Here is a 27,274-nt window from a genome sequence, read left to right on the forward strand (position 1 = left end):
TTTCTCATGGTAGATACAAAACTTGCCTCAACAATATAACATATATATATATATATATGAATTTTTTAATAAATAAATATAAACCTGTTTTAATTGTGGTCTTGTTGCCCTCCTTGAAGATAAAAATCAATAGATATATCCTCAAGTTCATCAATTATTAGTTTAGAAAAATGTCAGGTAAATAAAATTTGCTTCCGAACTGATCTTTTTCAGTGATTCGTAGTTATTTGAAGTTTATTAAGCATTTTATGTTTTAGACATTTGTTTTGAAAAGACGTCCATTAAAATATTAAAGAATCGTTGTATTTATTTTCGTTTGGATTAAATAAATGATTATTTAAAATATATTGGCTTTATGATTACGATGTATTATTGTTAATATTATTATTTAAATTAGACATATTATAAACATGTTATTATTACTAAACGTCAGCTGTGACGATGAGAAGTCATTGCTGCGTTCACGGACACACGGGAAAATACCCGCACCGACGTGAACCCTTTCGCATTAAATCTCGTTTTCAGTCCTTCTATAAATAAAGAGCAAGAAAGTACTTCATTATTTCTAACTGCTTGTTCGGACGTTTAGAAATAAACGTTTGTTTTATTTTGTAAAGCACAGAAGGAAGTTGGTGCTGCGTTCAGGGACAGCTCGTCAGGTCAGACCTGTCGCGGGTCAGTCATGCTCCGATCCTGGGGTCGAAACCTGCTGAGCCGCCGCTGCTTCCACCGGAGTCTCCCCTCGAGCTCAGCAGCTCCAGCCGGAGTGAGAAGCTTTTATTCTTGTGTTTGTTTCTTTAAGTTCGTGTTTTATTGTGGCGCCATTTTATCCAGTTAGCTTGTGTTTGTTTTGAATGTTAGCTTCAGCTGAAAACTTCACGACACGGGATTAATATCGACATTAAAAAAAAACAGAATCAAAGTCAACAAACAGATGTAGTTTGAAAACAATAATTTATATTCTTTAATAATCAATTGAATCTCTTTTAAAAAAATCATTATTGCACAGTTGTGTGTACGGAGAGTAAAATATAAACCATTTAAACATATAATCGTTTAGATATTATTTGACGAGATAGATTTCCCAAAACGTCTCCTTGAACACTTTTAAATAAAAATGTAAATTAAATTACTTTAAATTATTTTGGAAGACAAACGAGGACACCCTGGAAAGATCGGCGGTGCATCACAGACAGACAGACGACCAGTCCTTGAACGACGTGTCTCTCGAATATAACGAAAACTAAAAGTGTTTTAGATTCTTCTATATATTTATGAGGAGAAAATAAGGATCTGACCTTCAATGTTTAAATGGAGGTTTTGTTCTAATTCATTGTTGTGGTTTTAGACTCTTTTGTTTATACTTGAAACTTCCGCTGTCAGTGTTTTTAAAAACTTCTTCTTTGAAAGATGAACTAGTGACTCGTCACATTTCAACATCAGTTTGTTTAAAATTAACAAAAGGAAACATTTATTTTGTACTTTGGTCATGTGACGTCACACCATTTACACAACGCAGCAATACGTGTGGATACATATATAAGTATTTAGGTGTTATTTTTTTATTAATATATTCTTCCCGATGATTTATATCGTGAAATAATATAAATACTTTTTTAATAGCGTCATGAGTGTGAGCTGTCGCAGTTCTTTTTTGTCAGGCTCAAATGGTGTCGTCCATGTTTGGGAAACGCTATTATTTATCGCCCTCATAATTTCACCCACACCTGGGGATTCCCCGATCGGTCCAGGATCCGGATCGGCAGGACCAAGAAAGTCCATGAGCTCCGGGCGACTGTGGTAGAAAACACAAGTTAGCCTGTCATTCTGATGACCCTACGGTTTCTTTAAAAGAAATCAACAACAACATTGTACGAGTCACTGCTCGGGCTGTTTCTGAAGCGTCAGGTGGTCTACGGGCACTCGCCACCCCTCTTCTTGTAAGGTGGTGTAACCCCGAAACGCCCTTGAAGTATAATCATTTTTCTGGACAATTGATTTCAGTCCGATCGGTGGCATCTGATCCACATTAGATGCTGAAACCGCTGTTAAGGATTTGTCAAGGGGAAGCAGCCAAGCAGCCTCTCAGTCGGGGTTAAAAAATCCCTTTTAAAGCATCTACCGTTGAGTTGTAGGGTTCTCAAAAATAGGGTGTCGACCCCTTACCTTCAGCCCTAAAGGGGATATTGTAAGGTTTTGCTTTAGTATCGCAAGATAAACTGTCATTAGATTATGGGATGCATTAAACTATCCGTGTCCAGGAGTCGTTGCTGGACGGAGTTCTTTCCAAGTTTCGGTCCATCTGTGGCGCCGACGGTGTTTCCGTGAGTGAAGCCGTCAGACACCAACACGGCAAAGATGAGTCGGTGCACAGGTCAGTGGTCGTGTCGGGGACCAGCTCCTTGAGAAGACCCCGGACGAGTGACTTAGTCGCTCTGTTGTCGTGGCAGTTGTCGTCCCCCGGACGCGGTGGTGTTCCCACGCTGTGTGGAGGAGGTCAGCGCCCTCGCCAGGATCTGCCACGAGCACAACCTTCCCATCATTCCCTTCGGCACCGGGACCGGCCTGGAGGGGGGAGTCGCAGCCGTGAAGGTGCGAACACCGTTTCTTGGCTAGCTTTTTAAGTCGAGGTTGTTGTCGAAGGGAAGACTTTAAGGTGTGACTCTTGTTGGTCAGGGTGGCGTGTGCTTCAGTCTGAGGAACATGGATCAGATCCTGGACCTCCACCCGGAGGACTTTGACGTGACGGTGGAGCCTGGGGTGACACGGATGAACCTCAACAGTTACCTGCGAGACACTGGACTGTGGTTCCCCGTCGGTAAGTTTCACCCTAACAAGTCTTCCTGTGTCACGAAGCATGAGTCGCTCAGATTCTTGACCGGGTTTAACTATCGCGCCAGATCCCGGCGCGGACGCGTCCCTGTGCGGCATGGCCGCCACCAGCGCGTCCGGCACCAACGCCGTCCGTTACGGGACCATGAGGGAGAACGTCATGAACCTGGAGGTGGTCCTCGCCGACGGGACCGTCCTCCACACGGCCGGGGAGCGCCGACGTCCGAGGTACCCCGTCCTCGTGTCCCGCTTCCTCAGTCGGGTCCCCGGTTTTTAATGTTTCCCGCCCGCTCCAGGAAAACGTCCGCCGGCTACAACCTGACGAACCTCTTCGTGGGCTCCGAGGGGACTCTAGGGATCATCACCAAGACCACGTTAAGGCTCTACGGAATCCCGGAGTCCATGGTGTCGGCCGTCTGCTCGTTTCCGTCGGTCCAGGCGGCAGTGGACAGCACCGTGCAGGTCCTGCAGGCAGGAGTTCCCATCGCTCGCATCGGTGAGAGTCGACACCTGTAGGTTACGCCAGTTTTGATAAATCTTTTTAAGATGCTTTTTAAAATAATTGACTGTTTATATAAGGTACAGAAAATAAAATAACTTGATAATTGTGTTTTTCCTCCTTCATTTGTGTTTTTTTTCCCTCAGAGTTCCTGGACGACGTGATGATCGACGCCTGCAACAGGTTCAGCTCTCTGTCCTACCCGGTGACCCCGACTCTCTTCCTGGAGTTCCACGGGTCCGAGCGGAGCCTGGAGGAGCAGGTCGGCACGACGGGTGAGTTCGAGTGATGCGTTCAATGAACGAGCGACAGGAAGTGTGTTTTTGTTTTTCCTCAGAGAGCATCACTCAGAGTAACGACGGCTCAGACTTCCAGTGGGCGACCGACACCGAGACCCGGAACAAGCTGTGGAAAGCCAGACACGACGCCTGGTATGCTGCTCTGGCGCTCCGGCCGGGATGTAAGGTAGAGTTCATGTAGAACATGTGACCAGGAACATATAAAGATGTGTGTGTTTGTGTGTGTGTGTTTGTAGGCTTATTCCACAGATGTGTGTGTCCCTCTGTCTCGACTGCCTGAGATCATCGTGGAGACGAAGGAGGACCTGATTGAAAACAACCTCACAGGTTTGAACATCATCCATCGTCTTCTTCATCTCCATCATTCTTGACGTCTCTTCTCCATGTGCCTCTTTTTAACTCACTCATCCCTGAAACCTGACCTCGGCAAAGTATGGCCTTGTCTTTGTCATTTGATCATTTTGGGTAGGAATTAATTTGATTATATGATAACATTTCTTTTCAAATTAATTTTAAGCTAATAATTGCCTTTTTTTTCCAGCACCTCTCGACTGTGGCCCTACTTTAAATCTCCCATCGTGGCAGTGACCACGACTGTCCTTATCAGCGTCTCTTTTACTGTCTCTGCTCCTTCTGTTCCACCCGACCTTCACTCTCTTCTTCTTCTCCTCCTTCGACTTTCTAATAACGACTTCCAGGACTAATTCATTTTAGCTCCACTTCCCTCTCACTTAAATCAGAACCTGATCTCCGCCCTGGCCCTTAGGTCCCATCGCTGGTCACGTGGGCGACGGGAACTTCCACTGTCTGATGGTGATGGACCCCAGTGACCCGGATGAGGTGCAGAGGGTCCACCTGTTCACCGAGAGGCTGGCCAGGTGAGATCACAACTATTTAGGCTTTAATGAAGTTGATTTTTTTTTACATTTATTCCATGTTTTTTAAATTGTTCTCACAAATGACACGATATTATGTTTAGTCTGAAAGCATAGAATGTGTGTCTGTGTGTCTGTGTGTGTGTGTGTGTGTGTGTCTGTGTGTCTCCATGTTCACTCCTGTGTTTGTCTTTGTGTGTGTGTGTGTGTGTGTGTCTCCATGTTCACTCCTGTGTGTGTCTTTGTGTGTGTGTGTGTGTGTCTCCATGTTCACTCCTGTGTGTGTCTGTGTGTGTGCGTGTGTCTATATGTGTGTGTGTGCGTGTTTGTGTGTGTGCGTGTGTCTATATGTGAGTGTTTGTGTGTGTGTGTGTCTATATGTGTGTGTGTGTTTGTGTGTGTGTGTGTGTGTGTGTGTGCGTGTGTCTATATGTGTGTGTGTGTGCGTGTGTCTATATGTGTCTGTGTGTGTGTGCGCGTGTGTCTATATGTGTGTGTGTGCGTGTGTGTGTGTGTGCGTGTGTCTATATGTGTGTGTTTGTGTGTGTGTGTGTGTCTATATGTGTTTGTGTGTGTGTGTGTGTGTGCGTGTGTCTATATGTGTGTGTTTGTGTGTGTGTGTGTGCGTGTGTCTATATGTGTGTGTTTGTGTGTGTGTGTGTGTGTGTGTGCGCGTGTGTCTATATGTGTGTGTGTGTGTGTGTGTGTGTGTGTGTGTGTGCGCGTGTGTCTATATGTGTGTGTGTGTGTGTGTGTGTCTGTGCGTGCGTACGTGCGTGTGTGTAAAGATGCAGTTATGAGTTCACTGAGAGGGAGTGAGCGGAAGTGAGTGTGAAAGGAGTTTAATTGTTTAACTAGTTGTTTACACTCGCAGTCATGTTGAAGCTATAAATGATCATCAATATCATTATTAAATTATGAAAATATGAGCGAAGAGTGATCCGTTGCGTCACTCGATCTCCATCTTCTCCGCACTAACGTCTTGCTCAAGGCCGGCGTTGCCTCGCCGTGTAACTGACGCTGATGTTGTCACGACCGCAGGCGAGCTCTGGTCATGGGCGGCACCTGCACCGGGGAGCACGGCGTGGGTTTAGGGAAGCGGGTTTTCTTGCGGGAGGAGCTGGGAGCCGCCGCGGTCCGGGTCATGCACGACCTCAAGGACGCCCTGGACCCCAAAAACCTGATGAACCCCGAGAAGGTTCTGCTGCAGAGAGAGGACACGACTCACTGAGCGAGATATATTTTTTTTCTCACACCAATCAAAGAGCAAATGACCTACTTTGGTTGATTCTGTGTTTGCTTAAAGACAAAATACCTCCAAAATAATGGAACTTATTGTCCAGAAAACCATTTACATGATCTTAGGGCGCGACATAAAGATGCACATGAAGGCATCAAGACAAGAACGAGGGGAGGAACGAAGAGACAACAGTCGTTGTGTTGTTGTTGGCTCTTACTTATTACCTCTGCCAAGGAGGTTTTGCTTTCATTTTGCAGGTTCATTTGCGATCAATGAAACAATATTTTGGTCAGAAAATGACCGACGTAAGAGTTATCGACGAACGATTGAAAAAGAAGAAAACAAGTGACTTCATTCTCTGCTTTAAATAAATCAACTGTGATTTATTAAAGAACATGTGACATTATTTTATTAATGGTTTCGACTGTATTTTTTTATTTCTCTGGAGGAATGAGCTTGTTTTCTTTTTAATCATTTGTTTCTATCTAGTTTGATTTTCTTTTTTATAAACAGTGGATCATGGTCGACAGTCGTCACATTTTAATCAAATAATATTGTATCACATATGTCATAAGATTCTTTTTAAAGTTTAGCTTTGAATCTCTTTGAATTTAGGTGTTGTTTTTCACGTATTGATCTTTAAAAACGGATAGTAAGAACCTAAAAACTATACATTTACAAATGCAGCACGATAATAGGAAGAAAAGCTACAACTAAATTATCAAAAAACAAACAAAATTATTTTCTTTTCAACTATATATGAATGAAAAAATGAATCAAATTGTTAGAAAATGAACTTATTAAAAGGATAATTGTTGCATTAGGTGCTATCTTGTTCTTTCTCTTTATGTTCTTCTTCTTGTTTTATTTTTTATGTATTATTTTTATTGTTTATGAAAAATTGCTGGCTATTGGTAAAAAACAATTTCAATAAAGTTTTACCTTACCTTACCTTACCTTTTATTACGTATTTCTAGTGTTTTTTCTCCAATTAAATCATTTTTAAAATGATTCCATAGTCGACCACTAGATGGCGACAGCGAAACATTTCTTGAAATAGACAAATATGAACGAAGCCCTCAGGTAAAGGTAAAACGTCATTTTTTGTAATCATGAATAATAATAAATGTGTATAATTATAAGTGATTGTTCGTATGACGAAATATTCCAAAGACAAAAAATAATATAATAAATCGCAATTTTCATTTGTTTAAAAAAAAAGAGTCTGGGGTAAAAGGTTAATAAAAATTAAAACTGTCACAAAAACATTACGCCATGAAAAGTGTAACACGTAATAAAACAGATACAAATCCTGATCTAAATAATGCTTTATAATGTTGTGTATTAAAAAGTATCCCAGTAAGAACCGCGTAATTAATCTTAACACTTAATATAAAATATTTGTTCATATCATCAATGAGACTCTTGACACGAGTACTAAACACTGGGATGTACTAACAATTGAATTGTCCTACATTTCTGACAGCACCTGAACACATCTAGTCGTCACCAGTTTTCTGAACCAACTTTTCTGCACAGAGGCCAAAAAAAATGGTGTTTCTGCTCCACAATCTGCAGCGAAATGTGCATTTGTGTCACCATGTTGTGCGTCCATACGAGGGCGAAGCATCCACCGGCGAGTCAGGGCGCCGCCCGGCTTCCTCGCACGCTCATTAGTCTACTTCCTGAGTCGATCCTGGGGCCTGAGAAGCTTCATTTCTGTGACCTACATCTGACCGGGCCAGGTGGTCATAATGTAATCTGTAGACGCAGAGATGTGTGTCTTTCTTTGTCCACTGTCATTTCCTGTCGTTCTCGGGTCTCTGTGTGTGCGGCTGTAACGTCTCTGCTGACTCACGGTTTGTTATCAGCGAGACACGATTTCATCATCCCTGTGTGTGTGTGTGTGTGTGTGTGTGTGTGTGTGTGTGTGTGTGTCCGCCTCGGTTTTGTTCTCCAGGAACAGTTAATATTTGTCTTGATAATCAGCCGCTGCCACACAACCTGTGAACCTAATGGCTGTAAATGACGCTTGATTTGAGGGTTTAATTGCTCCAAAAGAAACATAAAGATCCTAATTGATGTGTGTGTGTTTGTGTGTGTGTGTGTGTGTGTGTGCACTTGTAAGCGGCGAGCGTTTATAGTCCTGCAGTCGCCATAGCAGCCACGATTAACGCCTCCTGAGTAAATCCACAGATTGCCTTTTTCTTCTGTGGACCACACGATCAGAGACACTTGTGTGTGAGCGTGAAGGAACAAAGGGTTTGTGTGGAATCGAAGTGGCCTAATTACACACACGCACACACACGCACACACACGCACACACACACTCGGGATTAGACCAAGTAATCCAAACAAAAAAACATGTCAGCCACTCGCCTAATCCCGAATATTCGACATATGCCGGTGAGTAAGTGACTCATGACGACCGTCTGCTGACGAGAGGAGTTTCCTCCGAACCCCGAGCACCCCCGTAACAAAGAGTGGACTCGTGTGAGACATGAAGACAACATTCATTTTGAAAAAAAACTCTCTGTTAAATATCACAGTTTTAAATTTCATTGACACGATTGACATTACTATTTTCAACACACACAAAGATACAAAGTGTTACGGGGGTGCTACATTTCACCTCACTGCAGCTAGCACTGTTAGCCACTAGCGAAGCTAGCACTGTCAGCCACTAGCTAAAATAGCACTGTTAGCCACTAGCTGAGCTACCACTGTTAGCCACTAGCTGAGCTAGGAAGGTTAGCCACTAGCTAAGATACTACTGTTAGTCACTAGCTAAGATAGCTCTGTTTGTCACTAGCTAATCTATCATTGTTAGTCAATAGCTGAGCTAGCACTGTTAGCCACTAGCTAAGATAGCACTGTTAGTCACTAGCTGAGCTAGCACTGTTAGCCACTAGCTAAGATAGCACTGTTAGTTACTAGCTAAGATAGCACTGTTAGTCACTAGCTGAGCTAGCACTGTTAGCCACTAGCTAAGATAGCACTGTTAGTCACTAGCTTAGCTAGCAATGTTAGCCACTAGCTAAGCTTGCACTGTTAGCCTCTAGCTGAGCTCGCACTTTAAGCCACTAGCTAAAATAATAATAATCTCTATTTATATAGCGCCTTTCTAGACCAGGGTCTAGCGCTGTTATCCACTAGCTAAGCTAGAACTTTTAGCCACTAGCTAAGCTAGCAAGTATAGCATTCGAGTGTCAAATGTCCTTCAGTTGATATTCCAGTGTAGAACAAACTTCATTGTAACACTTTCTATCATGTGTTAGTTCACTTCACCACTATCTCACTACCAACAAAATCAATCTCATCAAACTGCTGGAGACCTTGGCTCCTGCAAGACTTTGACTCATCTGTGATGCGACTCAAAGAAACAGTGTGTTTGTAACAGAACATGGACGTGAAACAGGATGGGATGTAAAAGTCCTGGACAGAAATAAATGATGATTATAGAAGGAAGTAATTTTCTTTTATTTAGTATCAAGGGCATCATTTCCTCAAACTGACTTGGAGGTGAAACTCGAAAGAACCGGCTCCAGATTTACTTCTTATTAATCTCGCAAGGAGACACAAAAGTCAAAACATACTTTTCCGGAGTCCGTCTGGTTTCTCTCGAAAGCAAAAGAGCTGCTTCGTCGCCACTTTACAGTTACAGGAGTTAATTAAAAGTGAAGGAACAACTTTGTCGCTCAAGGCCGGGTTCACTCCTTCAGAGGCTATGAATGACTTTGTTTCCCACTGAAGCTGTGACACAACTTTTATTAATTAAATTGATTAGAAAATACAATTACATAATAATAATAATAATAATAATAATAATACAGGCATAATGTCAACAGGTTGGAAAGATTGATCAGAAAGGCTGGCTCTGGTTGAAGCTGGACTCACTGGTGACAGTTTCTGAAAGGAGATCACTGGACAAACTACTGTCCATCATGGATGATGACAGTCATCCTTTGAACACTGTCATCAGTGAGCAGAGAAGCAGATGGAGCACGAATGCTCCTCCCATGATGCAACACTAATAGACTCAAGGACTCATTCATTCCTCAGGCTATTAAATTGTACAATTCTGAGTTCGGGGGCAGGAGTGGAGTAAAAGTGTCATGATATTCTATTCTATGTTAGTCTTTGTATCCTTTGTCTTTGATATTTTTCTTTGATCTATGTTCTTTATCTTTAGACTTAAGGTAAGGTAGAACTTTATTGATCCCTCATAGATTGTATCATCTTGAAAAATTGCTCTACAAATTAGAATTTTGAATGAATATGTTGGTGATAATTATATGTTGTTTTTTATGAAACATGATTTAAAATACACTTCGGATCATTTAGTTGAACGGACTCTAAAGAGAACAAAGTATCATTCTATCAAAGACGGGGAAATTGCATGCATCTGTGTTTAAGCTTTTCTAAAAAAAAAAAGTGTTGTAATTTGTTCATTTTTGGTCTTAAACATTTAAAAACAGTATTTTTATATGAGACATATATTGAGTTAAGTGTTGTTGTTTTTTTTTACATGAAAAGACATCGAGCTCTATTACTGCTCCCCTTAAATAAATCTGACCATCAGATGATCTCCATTAATAATGTACAGTGATAAATACTAGACTAAATTATAACAACATCCAGAATGTATTTCAATACTCGCACTACTGCCACTCATTTCTCTGATCCTTAAAACTCTTCACTGGCTGCCAGTTTCTTTCAGGATCAACTTTAAAATTCTGGTTTTTACTTTCAGATCTATTCATGGTCAGACCTTCCATCAGTGATCTGATCCAGACTTACACCCCAGCTCGGGCTCTGAGGTCTGTGGATCAGAATCTACTGATGGTTCCTGAACTTCAGGACCAGAGGAGAGAAATCCTTCCAGACTGTTGCTCCTAAGCTTTGGAACCATCTCTGTGTTTGATGATCTACTGACTCCTTCAAGAAACGTCTTAAGACGTTTTTATTTGTTCAGGCTTTTCCTTGATTTTCTGGAACTCCTGTTGTGTTTTCAGTTTTATCTTGATCTTTAAAGTATATACTTTATTGAATATTGTTTTGATTGTTTAAGCGCTTTGTGACCCTGGTCTGGAAAAGCGCTATACAAATAAAAATGACTTACTTACTTACCATGAATAGATCTGAAAGTAAGAACCAGAATTTTAAAGTTGATCCTGAAAGAAACTGGCAGCCAGTGAAGAGTTTTAAGGATTGTAGAAATGCGAGTTCTTCTACTAGAGCGGCTCAGAATTCTTGCTGCAGACTTTTGTATGAACTGCAGGCGAGACAGAACCTTCTAATAAAGACACGAACATATACTGTTATAGTAGTACAGACGAGACACAAACGCATGGAATACAAGCTCCAGATATTAAAAAAAAAATGAAACGATGAAAAATTGCTCTACAAATAATAATTTTGAATGAATATGTTGGTGATAATTCTCTGTTGTTTTTTTTATTAACATTGAAACATGATTTAAAATACACTTCGGATCATTTATAATCAGTTCAGACAAAACAGAACCGTTTTTTTAAATGATTGACCTATGACTCATCCTTGACCTTATTATTGTGATCATGGATGTCAGACTCACATGTGATCCCCATTATTTTTTACTTTCACCCTTAAGTCTCTTCTGTTACGAAACCAGAGACAGAAACAGTTTTGTTTTCACGAATAAAGAATCACGCGCACGAGAGTCTCTCGCTCGACTTTTTTTCCCCGAGCATGCGCACTGGGCCTCCATTGTCCGGCTGCGGCGCAGCAGCGAGTTCTCGTGTCTGCGGCTCACCGTCACCCCGACATCCCGGGGACGCGTGCGCTGGTGACGGCAACAGTTGTCGGGGGATGAGGCGGACGACGGTTCCCGGCTGAGGGGGGGAGTCGATCACCTGCGAGAGTCCCGGGGCGTCATCCCGCCCCTCACCCTCCTGCGGGCGCAGGAAGATCCAGATCCAGCTCATGTTCCAGGGAGACGCGCTGCTGCAGGAGAACCAGAGCCGAGACTCCTTCAGACGGCGAGAGGGGAGGGGGCCTGAGTCGGCGGAACCGAGCCGAGCCCCCCCCTCCTGACTGCGCCCAAGACCCTCGCTCCGGTTCTCTCCTCGGATGGGGGGGAAGCAGAGCTCGGCCGGGCGGCCGCGGGGCGCCTTCCCCGGCGTGTCCACGGATGACAGCGCGGTGCCACACGCGGCCCACTTCGGCCACTACCGGGCGAGCGGCACCATGGGCCTGCGGAGCCGCTCGGTGAGCTCCGTCGCCGGGATGGGCATCGAACACAGTCCCAGCGCGCCCTTCGGATTCTACCGGGCCACGGACTCCGGGCGAGCCGGCGGCGGCGGGGGGTCAGGGGGCAACTCCGCCGCCCCCCATCCGCCGCACGGGACTGGGTACCAGGATTCAGGGGGCGGGGGGCACCACCACACGGACGGGGTGCTGTACCTGGGGTCCCGGGGGTCGCTGGCTGACACCTTGCCCCTGCACATCGCGCCACGCTGGTTCAGCGCGCACAGCGGTAAGACCACCTCTCACATCCATGTAGACCCCCATGACTCATGACAGGTGTGACAGGTGCAGTGACCCCCCCTCCTGAGCGACTGAAGACCCTTCAGCTGACTCATGTTGCGATGCTCACAACACTCATAGAACTCAGCAGGTAGATCGAGAAGTGTTTTTTCTGGGGAGTTTCTTCTGAGAAAATGATAGAAAAGCGGCTTCAGTCTGAGCTCCAGACGTCAATAAATGTTCTTTTCAAGGCAGAATTTATTTGTTAATTTAAGTAAAAGTGGAAAAAAATATTGATTTTTAACTAGTTTGAAGTGATTTTATTAGAAATATTTTTGATCATCGGCTACTGAGGAAAAGTCTGAAATCAAGAACGTTCCAAAAATCAATAAATGTTCTTTTCAAGGCAGAATCTCTTCGTTAATGTAACTTAAAGTGGTAAAAATATAGATTTTTTTTAGAAATATTTTTGATCATCGGCTACTGAGAAAAGTCTTAAAGGATCTTAGTAAAGTTTAAAGACATTTATTTGATCAAGAACGTTCCAGAGATCAATAAATGTTCTTTTCGAGTCAGAATTTCTTTGTTAATGTCACTCAAATTTTTAACTAGTTTAAAGTGATTTTATTATAAACATTTTTGATCATCGGCTACTGAGAAAAGTCTTAAAGGATCATAGTAAAGTTTAAAGACATTAATTTGATCAAGAACGTTCCAGAGTTAAAATATTTTAACAAATCTTTAACGAACGTCTGAGTTTAAGTGTCAGTTGTGAGTGAATCAGAGAAACAAGAGAGAGAGACAAGAATGTTGGAGATTTAGGAGCAAGACTATAAAAAAAACCCCAGTGTGAGTTGTGTATTTGATTTGTGTGTCACTGCTCTGAAGACGACAATAATGTCGAAGAGTGCGTGTGATCAGAGAGAAGTCGGCTGAGGATAGAGGTGTTCTGATCGTCGCCTGACCCGACAGTGGTGTAGCTTAAGGTCCACACGCTCGCGGCTGGTTCTGGTCCAAGACAGAAACACGCCAACATTAATTCCTGCAGCACCAGCAGGTCTCATGACCACCGGGTGGGGGGTTCGGACGTCCTTGTCTGAGGCGCCGCACACTGACCCACATGTGGTTCTGTAGATCAGGAAGATGCTGAAGCTCAAGTCAATCCAGCGGTAAAGGTCAGAGGACTGAGCTGAGCCAAGAGACCGAGCTCCTCGTTGACAGTGGGTTTCTGCTCTTGGCCTTGATCACCGGTTAGGTTGTGACAACATTAGAAACTAATCTCCCAGAAAGTAAATACACAAAGTAACATCCGCCCTCAGCACACATTTATCTGATGACACGATTGATTCGTATTTCTCACAAGACTAGCTTTCCTCTTGTTGCTTCTTCTAGTATTTCATCTTTTTAATTTAATAAAGTAGACTTGTTTTAATGTTTTGGCACAATTCTTACCCTTAAATATTGAAGTGTCATTTATTATTAGTGTCCTCATAGTGATTAATACTGAGGTGAAATTGTATTTATATTTGTATGTTTTTTTTAGACGACTGATGGAAAATAGTAGATTATTTAGTTGTTCTTTTCTTTGGATTTCATTTTTTTGTTTTTTTAAAGGGTAATTGTTTGCGTTTATATGTATTTCTCCACAAATGTATGACTGATATTTATTAAATCTCATGTAAGAACATTAATTATAATTACATTTTTAGTATTTAATCTCCTTTTCATTATATTTATGTATATATTTAAAAATAATAATAAATTAGACAACTTTATGATATTTCTTTTACATTTGATTCAAGAATTAAGAAGTATTTATACATTTTATGGTTTAATTCAATTACAACTTTGTCTCTTTGGGATTTTTTAAAACAATATTGAACATGATTTCTTGTCACTCATTGTGATTCACTATATTATTACGATTGAAAATAGTAGATCATTTATTTTATTTTCATTTTATTTTTGTTAAAAGGGTAATTGTTTGCAATTATATTTATTTTTCCACATACAAATTTACTTGAATTTATTCAAGCACATGTAAAAACATTTATTATAATTAGATATTAATGTATATATTTAGATAATCGTCGACGTGAAAACAAAATCATGATATTTTACATTTAAAAAAAAAAAAAATCTACTCCAGAGTCTTCAAAAAATGTAGACATACTCGTTCTTCCTGGTAAAACGGTCCGAGGAATGTATAGAATGTAGTGAAGGCTGAACAACACTATCATCGACTTATTGATCGTGACAGTCGTGAGCGACGCGTCCAACAGTCGCGACTCCCCGAGCTCGGACTCCCATGGAAGCTGAATCATGTTTAATGATGTTTATTCAGTATCGGCCAATAAACCCTCAACCCCGGACATTAAAAGGTCGTCTGGCTGAAAGGTCGAGGCTTCTCGAGCGTCGGAAGTGCTGAAGCACCGGCGGATGCACGTTAACCTTTAAGAACCGTCTGAAGATGAGTGACAAGCGAGCTCGGCCGCCCGAGAGCGACAGCGGTTCCTCCGGAAAGGAAAAAACCGACGACGAGCCTCTGATCTGGTTCATCAGCGTCGGAAGAGACTCGGCTGTCGAACAACCAGACGAACAGGGAGGAGTTTGTCGAAGGGAATCACCTTTTTGTCCTCTTGAAACGCTCCGGGGAGTTTGTATTTAGTCTATAAGCGCTTCGGGCTTCGTTCCAGACAGAGGAAGTGCTAATAAAGAATCCCCCCAACACACACACACACACACACACACACACACACACATCTGTCCTCCATCGAGCTTCTAAACCGTAAACATATCCAAAATTGTAAAATTGGATTTGATTCATAAATCTTTCACTAGCATGATGCCAAATATGGTCCCGGTTCGGTGGCAGTAGGAGGATCAGGAGCGACAAGATGTGTTGATGATACTTTTCTACGTTAGGAAATGATGCGTTACAACAGCTTCACAAATATTTTTTATCAAACGTTACAAAGACTTTAACAGACACATAAATTCAGCTCAGCGCCGCACAAGCCGGGGGGGAAGAAGAGCCCAATGAAAGCAAATAATAGCGACATAAAAATCTCTTTGTTTTATACTCGGCCTTTGCTTACTGTTTTATTCTTTGTATCTTTTCACCATAAAGTCTAAAGTCTAATGTCTCAAAACTCTCCTGACTCACATATTTCAAATGTTGAATCTTCTTCTCCAAGATGCAGTAAGATCTTGTCATGACTATGTTTTCCACTTATTACTTTATAAAGTTCCTCTGAAATCCAGGCGAACGAGAGGTTACGAGAGTCCATTATGACGTAATAATGGCTTCACTTCTCCTCCAGCCAGCTGTAATCACAGCCGCTTTGTTTATACAGCGAGTCCCTTGGAAGTGGAGACTTCCGGGATCAATGACGTGCGGTGACAAACCTCCACGGTTGACCCGTCACAGGGTTTTCAGTGGGCGGGGCTTAAGATAATTCTCCAATGTCAATATTTCAATGAAAAGAGAGTTTTGTACAAACACACACTGATGATACAACAGACTAATGTGTTGATTTAACACACACTTAAATCAACACATCAGTTGAACGTTAAACAGGACTCGCACTAAAATGTTCCGCCTTGAAAATAGATCCAAATCCACCAGAGGACTCACACGAAAAGCACTACAACACTTTTTAAAAATTGTCAAATGATAATGATAAAAATGTCATGATGTTGCATCGATGTTGATAGGATTGTTCTGGCAGGAAATGAGTGATAAAAGTAAAGTGCATACAGTGAATTATCAAAATAAAACGACATTTTCAGACGTCAAATACTTTCAATTCACAACATTACTTCTTAACACATCCCCCTTCACTTCTACACAACATTTAATTTACTCCACCCACTTCAAAGCTGATTTGATTGACAGCCGATCAAAGGAAATATACCAGAGCTACGACCCAGTGGGCGGGGCTAATGACAAAGGTCCAATCTAATGGACCTTCAAAAACATAGTTTTCCGTGACCGTGTAGTATCGATAAAGATTGAAAATATACTTGTATTAAATGACTTCAATATCAGAGACAAAGGTCAACGGACAAAATAAGTTTTATTTGATAAGATTAATGTGATAATAAACTTTCTGGTTCCTTGTTATCAGCAATCCCTGTTATTTTAGTGGGAATTCTTAATGACTTTATCTTGTTTTCAAGACTGTAGAGCTTTGAGATTTGTTGTCCAAATGTAATGTGTTAATGCACATAAAATCTATTATTCTTATCATCATTAAAGGTGTGTCACTCGTAGGTATTCTGACCCACAATCCTCTTCCGTTTCCCGACGCCGCGACGGCCATTTTAATTGCACGGCAGGACGTCTCTCCCTTCAAATCTATAAGCTCCATCTCGTCGCTGACGTCCTCTCGGCTATTGTGTATTTCCAGGTTGTTGCTAAGCGCTCGCACGTTCCGCCTCCTTCCTCCTCCGACGCCCGACTGCAGGCTGGAGAACAGACGAGCGCGAGTGTCAGTCAGGAGGCCGTTTTTAGAAGATTTTCCTGCTTCCTCACGAGGTGCTTCTCCTAAATCAGACGGGTTTTTTTGCGAGGCAGCTTCACGAGCGCGACCGTGGCTTCCATCCGTCCATCCATCCTTCCATCCATCCATCCATCCATCCGTCCATCCGTCCTCCACGAAGGCGGAGGTCGCATCAGTCCAGCAGGGGCGGATAAATCAAACCCCCCCCCGATGCTTTATTCAAGAGCGTGAATGAGTCGATGAATCATTCACATTCAACCGGCTCGATTCTCTTTATTTTTGGTCCACGAAACACTCGGGACTGAATCACAGACGGAACAATAAGTACTTACAAAAATGTTGAAGTACTTCTGTTACATGAATGAAGTTTCAGGAAGCATTTATCCTTGCAGGTGTGTAGTGTGAGAAAAAAACCCTTTAAACAATATAGTTGGAAAAATGTTAATTTTATATTTTATTTCCATTTAAAAACAGTGAAAGACTCGAAACACTACTGTCTATGCACACTGTAGACTAGTTATTTCTACAAGTCATTTATTTTGTATTAGTACTTAGTAGTCCTGTGTTGTTCTCAGTGTTATCTTGACCTTTAAAGTATATACTTTTTTGAGTATTGTTTTGATTGTTTAAGTGCTTTGTGACCCTGGTCTGGAAAAGCGTATAAGTATAAATACAAGAAAAGTATAAATACAAATGACTTACTTACTTACTTACTTCCACAGGTTTAATGAGCTCTTTGTCCCAGCTACTAGGGGCGAGAGGCAGTGGTAGGGTTTGGTATTGAACTCGATTGAACTGCTTCAGTAGTACCGAGCGTCAGAACATTTCGATCTTCTTAGACGGACTCACTCTTGATCGGAACTTGAAGATAAAAATACCCGATGAAGGGAAAAAAAACACACGGTTACTGGAGATGATTTTCAGTAACACCTACAAACAGGGTTTTATGTGCAGAGATAAATACTCAGGATATAACAAACTAAAACTGCAATGACTTCGTCTGCCCCTCAGTAACTGTTGGAGTAACTGACGTGTTTTTACTGCACTTCCCATTTTGTTGAACCAAATTATAATGTTTTTTTATATTGAACATTTTCTCTAATTGGACCCAATTTGGAATTTTGCGGTATTTATTTATATATTTCATAGTGCGGCAGTACTATCGTGTGATCGCCTCACAGTAAGAAGGTTGTTGGTTCACTTCCAGGCCGAGACAACCTTCCTGTGAGGAGGTTGCATGTTCTTCCCGTGTGGCGTGGGTTTACTCCGGGCACTCCGGTTTCCTCCCACAGTCCAAAAAACATACAGAGGTCGATTGAGAACTTTTGGGGAAATTGTCCATCGGTATGAATGTGTGTGTGAATGGTTGTGTGTAATGATTGTAAATGATGTTGTGATGTTTTTTCAACTAGAAATGTACCAAAGTTGAAACATCGAAGATTTTCTATTTTATTTTTGTTAGAATTTATATTATACAAATATTATTGAAAAAAAGGATCGTTCAGAACAGAGTATCAAAGTCAAAGTATCTGTAATCATTCATACACTCCCACCTATGGGACATAAGTCATCAACCTCTGTACTCACAAGTACACAAGTACATGGAAACCTAAGTACCCAGAGTAAACCCACGCAAACACAGAGTGATTACTAATATCCTCACATTTCAATTGTTGGTCATGTTAGTATCATGTATTGTGTCTTCACTCAGCATCAAAAATGAAAAACTATCCTTAAATTGTGTATTTATTTAAAAATAAACCGAACTAAAGCTAATTTTGTTGTTAACAAAAAAATCCACACATTGTTTCGGAATCAGCCATTAAGAAATAGTTGCGTAACAATAGTTAAATTATCTTCTTTTACTTCTTTTAGTGTAATTTTCTTCATATTTCTTATCACATTTTTGCTGATGACATCCAGCTCTACTGCTCTTTTGATCCAACTGAGCCCCAGAGGCTGAACAGCTTAGTCAATTGTTTGCTAGAAATCAAACAATGGCTGAGTGAAAACACTTTACAGCTAAATGTGGACAAAACTGAAACACTGGTGATTGCTCCTGATGATAAGGTTCCAGGGTTGAGTCAGTACTTGGGTGACTTAGGTCAGTCTGTCAAACTGAGCCTGAGAAACCTGGGTGTTGTATTTGATAAAGACATGTCTCTGGTTCAACACTGCAGAAAACTGACCACAAACTGTTTCCTTCAACTGAGAAAAATCTCTAAACTTAGGAAAATGTTGTCACAACATGATCTGGAGCTTGTAATCCATGCGTTTGTTTCTTCTCGTCTGGACTATTGTAACAGTTTGTTTTCATGTCTTAACAAGAAGGATCTGTCTCGACTGCAGTTGATTCAGAACTCTGCAGCGAGAATTCTGACTCGCTCTAGTAGAAGAACTCACATTTCTCCGATCCTTAATACTCTTCACTGGCTTCCAGTTTCTTTCAGGATAAACTTTAAAATTCTGGTTCTTACTTTCAGAGCTATTCATGGTCAGGCTCCTCCTTACATCAGTGATCTGATCCAGCCTTACACCCCAGCTCGGGCTCTGAGGTCTGTGGATCAGAATCTACTTATGGTTCCTCGCACACGGCTCAGGACCAGAGGAGAGAAATCTTTTCAGACTGTTGCTCCTAAGCTTTGGAACGATCTTCTCTCTCTTTGCTCTTGATGGATCTACTGACTCTTTTAAGAAACATCTTAAAACGTTTCTATTTGTTCAGGCTTTTCCTTGAATTACTCGAACTCCTGTGTTGTTCTCAGTATTATCTTGATCTTTAAAGTATGTACTTTTTTGAGTATTGTTTTGATTGTCTAAGCGCTTTGTGACCCTGGTCTCGAAAAGCGCTATATAAATAAATATTACTTACTTACTTACTTACTATATTTCTTAAATAACTCCCCTTCCTTTCCTCACATAAGGTTCATGTTTGTTCTACTGTTTTCATAGGCGGTTCCAAATAATAACTCATCACATGATCATTGATATTTCTCAGACACGTCGTCCACACATTCTCCGGAGCACGACTCGATTAGTCATGTCTGCCTCGTGTGTTTTCCTGTGAATCGCCGTCTCACATGATCTTTCAAATGTTCTCCTGACGAACGGCGTCTGGTAAACAAGTGAACGAGAACAAACTTGTCGTCACATCATATTGACGCTGGATGAAGGTCGCGCGTCGTGTTGACACGAGCGGGCGGATTCACAGGAAGCTTTTAGTGGACTGGTGCCCCCCCCGCCCCCCCCGGGTGATTGACTCGTGATCGCTGGAGTCATTACTACCTCCTTGTTGTGTCGACACAGAGAAGCTAACGCGGCTAATATCGAAGCATTATTATTAATATTGAACAGAAGCATGCGTCACATGGTGTCGGAGGATCATGATGGTGCTGATAAAAGGACACTTGAAAGGACTTTTACCTAAAGTATTGATTTAAGTGTGTCTTAAATATATGTTGACTCTATTGGATCATCAGTGTGTGTTTGGACAAAACTCTCTTTTCATTTAAACATTGACATTAGAAAATGATCTTAAGCCCCGCCCACTGAGAACAGTTTGATTTTCTGGAGGTAAAATATTGTTGACCATAACCACGCCCACTCTTCTGTGATTGGTCAATCGTCAATGTTTGTCACTGCGCCTCATCAATCCAGGAAGTCTCCACCTCCATGGGACTTGTTGAATAAACAAAGCGCCCGTGATTACAGCTTCCTGGAGGAGGAGTAAAGCCATTATTACGTCATAATGAACCCCACTCTCGTAACCTCTCCTTCGTCCAGATTTCCGATGAACTTCAAAAGTAACAAGTTGAAAACATGGTCATGATGAGGAACTTACTGTATTTTGGAGAGGAAGATTTAGCATTTGTAACATGTGCGTGAGTCAAGAGAGTTTTCACATTAGTTGACCTTTAAAAAGTAGCCGAAATACCCGCCGTTGCCCGGGGATTATTGTAAGATACCAAATAGTGAAAAGTGTTTTGAATAAAAAATGCAAAGGCTCAGAAATGTACATTAAAATATTGAATTTTCACTTTAAATGACGCAGAAGCTGCTTAGGGCTAAAAGTATTTTAAAAACGTGGGAGGCCCAGTAATAAGGTAGAATCGTTTACTTCCTTTTTGGACGAATAAGGCCAAAAAGAAAGAAAATCAGGCTTAGTCCAAAGACAGAGCAATTCATGGCAGTCATTTTGAGCTCATAATTATTTATATTTATTCATTTTTCCTGGTGTTCTGTAGTCAAAAGTGCTCCATAGAAAAACAGAATTGAAGTTGTAGTTGATTTATCTTCAACACTGGCAGATGCACAGATTATAAACAATAAACAAGTCCAGATTTTCAGTCGATCTAAGTTCAAAGTGTGTTCACAGAGTCGTGAACAAAAGTGCGTTTCCAGATGCTTCATCCATCCCCGGTCCTTCCACCTCCCTCCGTCTTTATTGACATCACATCTCAATTGGACGTCGGCTCACTCAATACACCGTCAACACCAAAGGGTTTAAATCCTGCCCAACTAAGCCTCAAATTCCCTCGCTGCCGTCAACAAACCGGATAAGCATTTTAAACACTCGTGTTCATCGACTGCTCTAATAGATTTCCGTGGCGGCGACAGGCGGCTGCTGACGCGGGTCACTTCACCGCTCGATCGTTTATCCGAGCCATGATTTGAGTGTTTGAATCAGACGCGCTGTGACTTGGTCTGAGAGTTTGAAAGGGTTTGATTTTGACTTCAAACATCTCGTCTTCGGTCAGTGTTGACCAGCTACAGCGACGAGTTCCCTGAGAGGGAGTGAGACGTCGAGTGTTTCTGGAGTTAGAAAGTGATTTGACTTGATTTCAAAGACTAGTTGTTCAATGTTTCACATCAATAAATCAGTTTACTTTCAGTTCAGGAATGTTTCAAGTTCTACCACAGCAGCTACAAACACTGACACTGACTCGACAACAAGTCCATCATCAAAGTTCCTTATTGTCAATATGTCAAAAAGATCAACTTTATCATCTGACTTTGATTATTCAACCTGCAGATCAGAGTCATGCTTGACTACCTTTTTTATAACGGACATTTTAAGGTGCCAAAAAAATCAAAAAACGCTCAATTAAAGGTCAACTAATGAAATTCGAACCCTCCTGACTCTCTTAGATGTTGAATCTTCCTCTCCAAGATGCACTAAGTTCCTCATCATGACCATGTTTTCAACTTATTACTTTATAAAGTTTCTCTGAAATCAGGGTGAACGAGAGGTTACACTCCTCCAGCCAGCTGTAATCACACCTGCCAGCTTTGTTTATACAACAAGTCCCTTGGAGTTGCAGACTTATGGTATTGATGACTCTTGTTGACAAACCTCGATGTGTGACCAATCATAGCAGAGTGGTGTCGTCATGGTCAACAAGATTTCATCCCTAGAAAGTGGGCGTGGCTTACGATCACTTTCTAATGTCAATATTTCAATGAATATAGAGTTTTGTACAAACAAACACACACTGATATACAATAGAGTCACACATCTATTCAACACACTTATTATCAACACATCATTTGTTAGTCATAAGTTACTTTTCTGTTTGACGTTGCTAAGATATTTCTGTCCTAGTGTTGTCCAGGTTCCTTGAAGGCATCAGTGGTTGTGTTGTTGTTTAAGAGATGCTGTTGTTGTGTGTCCTGGACGTTGTGTTGTCATTAGTTCGCATCTAAAGAAGTGTACGATCACGTTGACCAAGTTCTACGATCCATCCTCGGCTGCACCACCAGCCTGTTAGCATTAGCACGTTGTGTTGAAGGTCATGTTTCAAAGGTTCATATTTGCATTTACAAGTCGTGCAACAGTTGTTTCCGACGCACAACAAGTGCCAAACTGTCGTGCATCTGAGGCCAGAGCGCGCGAGCGCTACAGGAAAAAAGCTAATCCTCTCCGACTCACACGTGCGCACAGTTGGCCTAAACCTGATGAACTGGCGTGAACCACAAAGCTGCGAGTAATCCGTGTCACCAGAGGTCACTCACCCATCTGAGGCGCAGAGCAATTACTCAGCAACCTTGTTACGTGTCGTCGTCAGGAGCGAAGAGTCGGAACCTGAGGCAGAGGGCTGGCTCTGTCCCAGCTACCAAGGGGGACAGACAAGACAAAGAAGTGTCATTAGACTGTTAAAACTTTAAAAAAAATGGATACATTGGGAATCCAGCAAAAAGAAAACAACTGTATTTTAAAACAAACGTGGTAAACTCTTGCCGTTGAGATAGACTTGTTTACAAAATACTGCTTGATGACTCGTCGAGTAGATAAATGAAGTATTCAAACAAAAGGAAAACTATATCCATTTTTATGGACTGGAGTGAGAGGAACCACTCGCAGCTGAACACCTCAAAGACCAAGGAGCTGGTCTTGGACTTCGGGAGGTCCAGGACAAAAAACACTCCCAGTGTCCATCAGAGGGCGACGAGGTGGAGATAGTTGCTGACTCTCTTAGATGTAGAATATTTCTCTCCAAGATGCAGTGAGTTCCTCATCATGACCATGTTTTCAACTTATTACTTTATAAAGTTGCTCTGAAATCTGGGCGAACGAGAGGTTACGAGAGTCCATTAGGACGTAATAATGGCTTCACTCCTCCTCCAGCCAGCTGTGATCACGCCCCCGCTTTGTTTATGCAACAAGTCCCTTCGAGGTGCAGACTTCCGGTATTGATGACGAACGGTGACAAACCACGATTTTTGACCAATCACAGCAGAGTGGGTGTGGTTATGGTAAACAAGATGTAGTTATGGTAAACAAGAGGTCCAGGACAAAAACCACGTCCAGTGTCCATCAAGGGCGATGAGGTGGAGATATTTGACAACTATAAGTACCTCTGGACTGTACTGTGGCTGGACAGCAAACTGGTCCTGAAACACAGACCATGAGAAAGTTGAGAGTAGACTGTACTTTCTGAGGAGGATCATTGAACATCTGCAGGAAGCTCCTCTGGATGTTCTACCAGACTGTGGAGACCAGTGTTCTATGCTGTGGTGTGTTGGGGCTGGAATGTGTCCAAGTGTCTACATCATGATCAGGAGCTCAGTGGTTGAAGCTGGACTAACTGGTGAGAAGAGATCTCTGGACAAACTACTGTCCATCATGATGATGACAGTCATTTTACAACAAAACAACACGACAACAGTAATAACACAATGAAACACAACTTAATAACGTGTTTCAATTGCAGAAAAGCTCTGTCAAGTATTGGCGATAAAGTTTTAACGACTGGTTTCAATCATCGTTAAAAAGTAGTAGAAGCTGTCGAGTCATTTCCTGTAAGTGTGTAGCAGTAGAGTTTGATTTGAGACAGTACTACACTGTAAGTGTGTAGCAGCAGAGTTTGATTTGAGACAGTACTACACTGTAAGTGTGTAGCAGTAGAGTTTGATTTGAGACAGTACTACACTGTAAGTGTGTAGCAGTAGAGTTTGATTTGAGACAGTACTACACTGTAAGTGTGTAGCAGTAGAGTTTGATTTGAGACAGTACTACACTGTAAGTGTGTATCAGTAGAGTTTGATTTGAGACAGTACTACACTGTAAGTGTGTAGCAGTAGAGTTTGATTTGAGACAGTACTACACTGTAAGTGTGTAGCAGTAGAGTTTGATTTGAGACAGTACTACACTGTAAGTGTGTAGCAGCAGAGTTTGATTTGAGACAGTACTACACTGTAAGTGTGTAGCAGTAGAGTTTGATTTGAGACAGTACTACACTGTAAGTGTGTAGCAGTAGAGTTTGATTTGAGACAGTACTACACTGTAAGTGTGTAGCAGTAGAGTTTGATTTGAGACAGTACTACACTGTAAGTGTGTAGCAGTAGAGTTTGATTTGAGACAGTACTACACTGTAAGTGTGTAGCAGTAAAGTTTGATTTGAGACAGTACTACACTGTAAGTGTGTAGCAGCAGAGTTTGATTTGAGACAGTACTACACTGTAAGTGTGTAGCAGTAGAGTTTGATTTGAGACAGTACTACACTGTAAGTGTGTAGCAGTAGAGTTTGATTTGAGACAGTACTACACTGTAAGTGTGTAGCAGTAGAGTTTGATTTGAGACAGTACTACACTGTAAGTGTGTAGCAGCAGAGTTTGATTTGAGACAGTACTACACTGTAAGTGTGTAGCAGTAGAGTTTGATTTGAGACAGTACTACACTGTAAGTGTGTAGCAGTAGAGTTTGATTTGAGACAGTACTACACTGTAAGTGTGTAGCAGTAGAGTTTGATTTGAGACAGTACTACACTGTAAGTGTGTAGCAGCAGAGTTTGATTTGAGACAGTACTACACTGTAAGTGTGTAGCAGTAGAGTTTGATTTGAGACAGTACTACACTGTAAGTGTGTAGCAGTAGAGTTTGATTTGAGACAGTACTACACTGTAAGTGTGTAGCAGTAGAGTTTGATTTGAGACAGTACTACACTGTAAGTGTGTAGCAGCAGAGTTTGATTTGAGACAGTACTACACTGTAAGTGTGTAGCAGTAGAGTTTGATTTGAGACAGTACTACACTGTAAGTGTGTAGCAGTAGAGTTTGATTTGAGACAGTACTACACTGTAAGTGTGTAGCAGCAGAGTTTGATTTGAGACAGTACTACACTGTAAGTGTGTAGCAGCAGAGTTTGATTTGAGACAGTACTACACTGTAAGTGTGTAGCAGTAGAGTTTGATTTGAGACAGTACTACACTGTAAGTGTGTAGCAGTAGAGTTTGATTTGAGACAGTACTACACTGTAAGTGTGTAGCAGTAGAGTTTGATTTGAGACAGTACTACACTGTCTGCATTTCCAGTGTGCGTACTGTAAAGCAGTGCACTTAGAGGAGTGATTTAAGACACGGCACACGACCCGTGTAAGCTAGCCGGCTAATAACAGAGGCCGAGGTTAACTGGCAGATTGATGTCCGACACGACGCTAAATGCCTATCAATGTTCCGTCGAAGGAGTCGGGAGGAGACGACGTTACACTCGGGAATAAATCTTTCCTCCGCCCTCCCACATGTCTTCCGACAGCTCGCAACAACGGCGCCGATGAATGATGGACGTCGAGGGCCACACAAGGACACGGTTCCGTCGCCACAGCTGTCTGTTGTGGCTGCGGTGGGTTTGTAAACACAAAGACGGCGGGATGAGGAGGAGGATGAGGAGGAGGAGGAGGAGGAGGAGGAGGAAGAGGAGGAAGAGGAGGAGGAAGAGGAAGAGGAGGAGGAGGAGGAAGAGGAGGAAAAGGATGAAGGGAAGGATGAGGAGGAAGAGGAGGATGAGGAGGAAGAGGAGGAAGAGGAGGATGAGGAGGAAGGGAAGGATGAGGAGGAAGAGGAGGAAGAGGAGGAGGAGGATGAGGGGGATGAGGAGGAAGAGGAGGATGAGGATGAGGATGAGGAGGAGGATGAGGAGGAAGAGGAGGATGAGGAGGATGAGGAGGAAGAGGAGGAAGAGGAGGAAGAGGAGGAGGAAGAGGAGGATGAGGAGGAAGAGGATGAGGAAGAGGAAGAGGAAGAGGAAGAAGAAGAGGAGGAGGAAGAGGAGGAAGAGGAGGAGGAGGAGGAGGATGAGGAGGAAGAGGAGGAAGAGGAGGAACATCTGTGCCAATGAACGTGATTCAGGAATATAGGTCAGCGCGATGTATCCCGGATTCCTCCGCATGGCTGATCCCGGAGAGCTGCTGAGGACGAGGGAACTTAGCATACGTCGAAGAACGAGCCTCAGCCGAGGGCGATGATGTCCATTCAGCTTCGGGAATGAGTTTTCGTTGCCGTGACGACCGTGGCGCTACAGCGTATCCTCGGTCTTTTCCTTCGGAACTCACCAGATGCGAGAGTCTGACGGGCGTCTGAGCGTCTGAGCGTCTGAGCGTCTGAGCGTCTGAGCGTCTGAGCGTCACAATAGAGACTGGAATCCAGGAGAGTCCGGAACTCTACTAGTTGAGATTGTAATTCTTCTAGTGAATTGGGATCGGAGTATTGAATGTGTGTACTCGCAGTAGGGTTACTATTTATGTAGGGTTATGTATGTAGATGTAGATGTTAGTGAGGGTAACTAGGGCTACCATTGTTGAGTAAAAATAGTGAGTAGTATATAGCATGTTTGACATCTGTGCAAGAAAAACATGTTACAATGTGTATTAACAGGGGGTTATCAGATATCTAAAACATGAAGTCATTTGACATTTTACGTATGAACTAGTAGAGATACTTGTGGAATTCCAATCTCTACTAGTAGAGTTCTGGACTCTCCTGGATTCTCTCTCTCTCTCTCTCTCCCTCTCTCTCTCTCTCTCTCTCTCTCTCTCTCTCGCTATATATATATATATATAATAATTACATTTTTTTTAAATATAAAATTAACATGCAAATATTCACTGTGTCTTTCATTTTTGTGTTGCAATTAAACCTCCGACCACTAGATCACAGCAGTCATCACCGAAATCCATCAAGATCCCTGTGATGACTGGGGTTGAGAGGATACAGTGACTCCAGCAGCTTTTAAAGCTGATGTTTG

General features: G+C 42.1%; 2 protein-coding genes across 2 annotated transcripts in view; both read left to right on the forward strand.

Annotated features, from left to right (window-relative positions):
* Positions 1-652: 652 nt before the first annotated feature.
* Positions 653-6,451, forward strand: LOC148074291 (D-lactate dehydrogenase, mitochondrial-like). The gene is made up of 11 exons (XM_087797336.1): positions 653-766; positions 2,262-2,374; positions 2,451-2,592; positions 2,677-2,818; positions 2,901-3,060; positions 3,129-3,328; positions 3,478-3,606; positions 3,669-3,796; positions 3,867-3,957; positions 4,397-4,508; positions 5,547-6,451. The coding sequence occupies exons 1-11, from the start codon at positions 683-685 to the stop codon at positions 5,734-5,736; spliced, it is 1,491 nt and encodes a 496-aa protein (XP_087653462.1). The 5' UTR covers positions 653-682; the 3' UTR covers positions 5,737-6,451.
* A 5,046-nt stretch (positions 6,452-11,497) lies between these two features.
* The window catches only part of znrf1 (zinc and ring finger 1), a 36,002-nt gene continuing 20,225 nt past the window's right edge, over positions 11,498-27,274 (forward strand). Inside the window, exon 1 of the mRNA XM_087797925.1 lies at positions 11,498-12,262. Coding sequence (XP_087654051.1) covers positions 11,857-12,262 — 406 coding nt within the window. The 5' untranslated portion in view covers positions 11,498-11,856. The remainder of the gene's footprint in view (positions 12,263-27,274) is intronic.

The sequence above is a fragment of the Callionymus lyra genome, chromosome 8 (genome assembly GCF_982586985.1).
Source record: "Callionymus lyra chromosome 8, fCalLyr1.hap1.1, whole genome shotgun sequence".
NCBI lineage: Eukaryota > Metazoa > Chordata > Actinopteri > Syngnathiformes > Callionymidae > Callionymus > Callionymus lyra.

What these genes read in the sequence shown, in the direction of transcription:
- LOC148074291 (XM_087797336.1), top strand. Translation starts at nt 683, where the DNA reads ATGCTCCGATCCTGGGGTCGAAACCTGCTGAGCCGCCGCTGCTTCCAC. An exon ending in AGTTCCCATCGCTCGCATCG is followed by an intron (nt 3,329 to 3,477) that starts GTGAGAGTCGAC and finishes TTTTTCCCTCAG; the next exon opens with AGTTCCTGGACGACGTGATG. An exon ending in GATTGAAAACAACCTCACAG is followed by an intron (nt 3,958 to 4,396) that starts GTTTGAACATCA and finishes CCTGGCCCTTAG; the next exon opens with GTCCCATCGCTGGTCACGTG.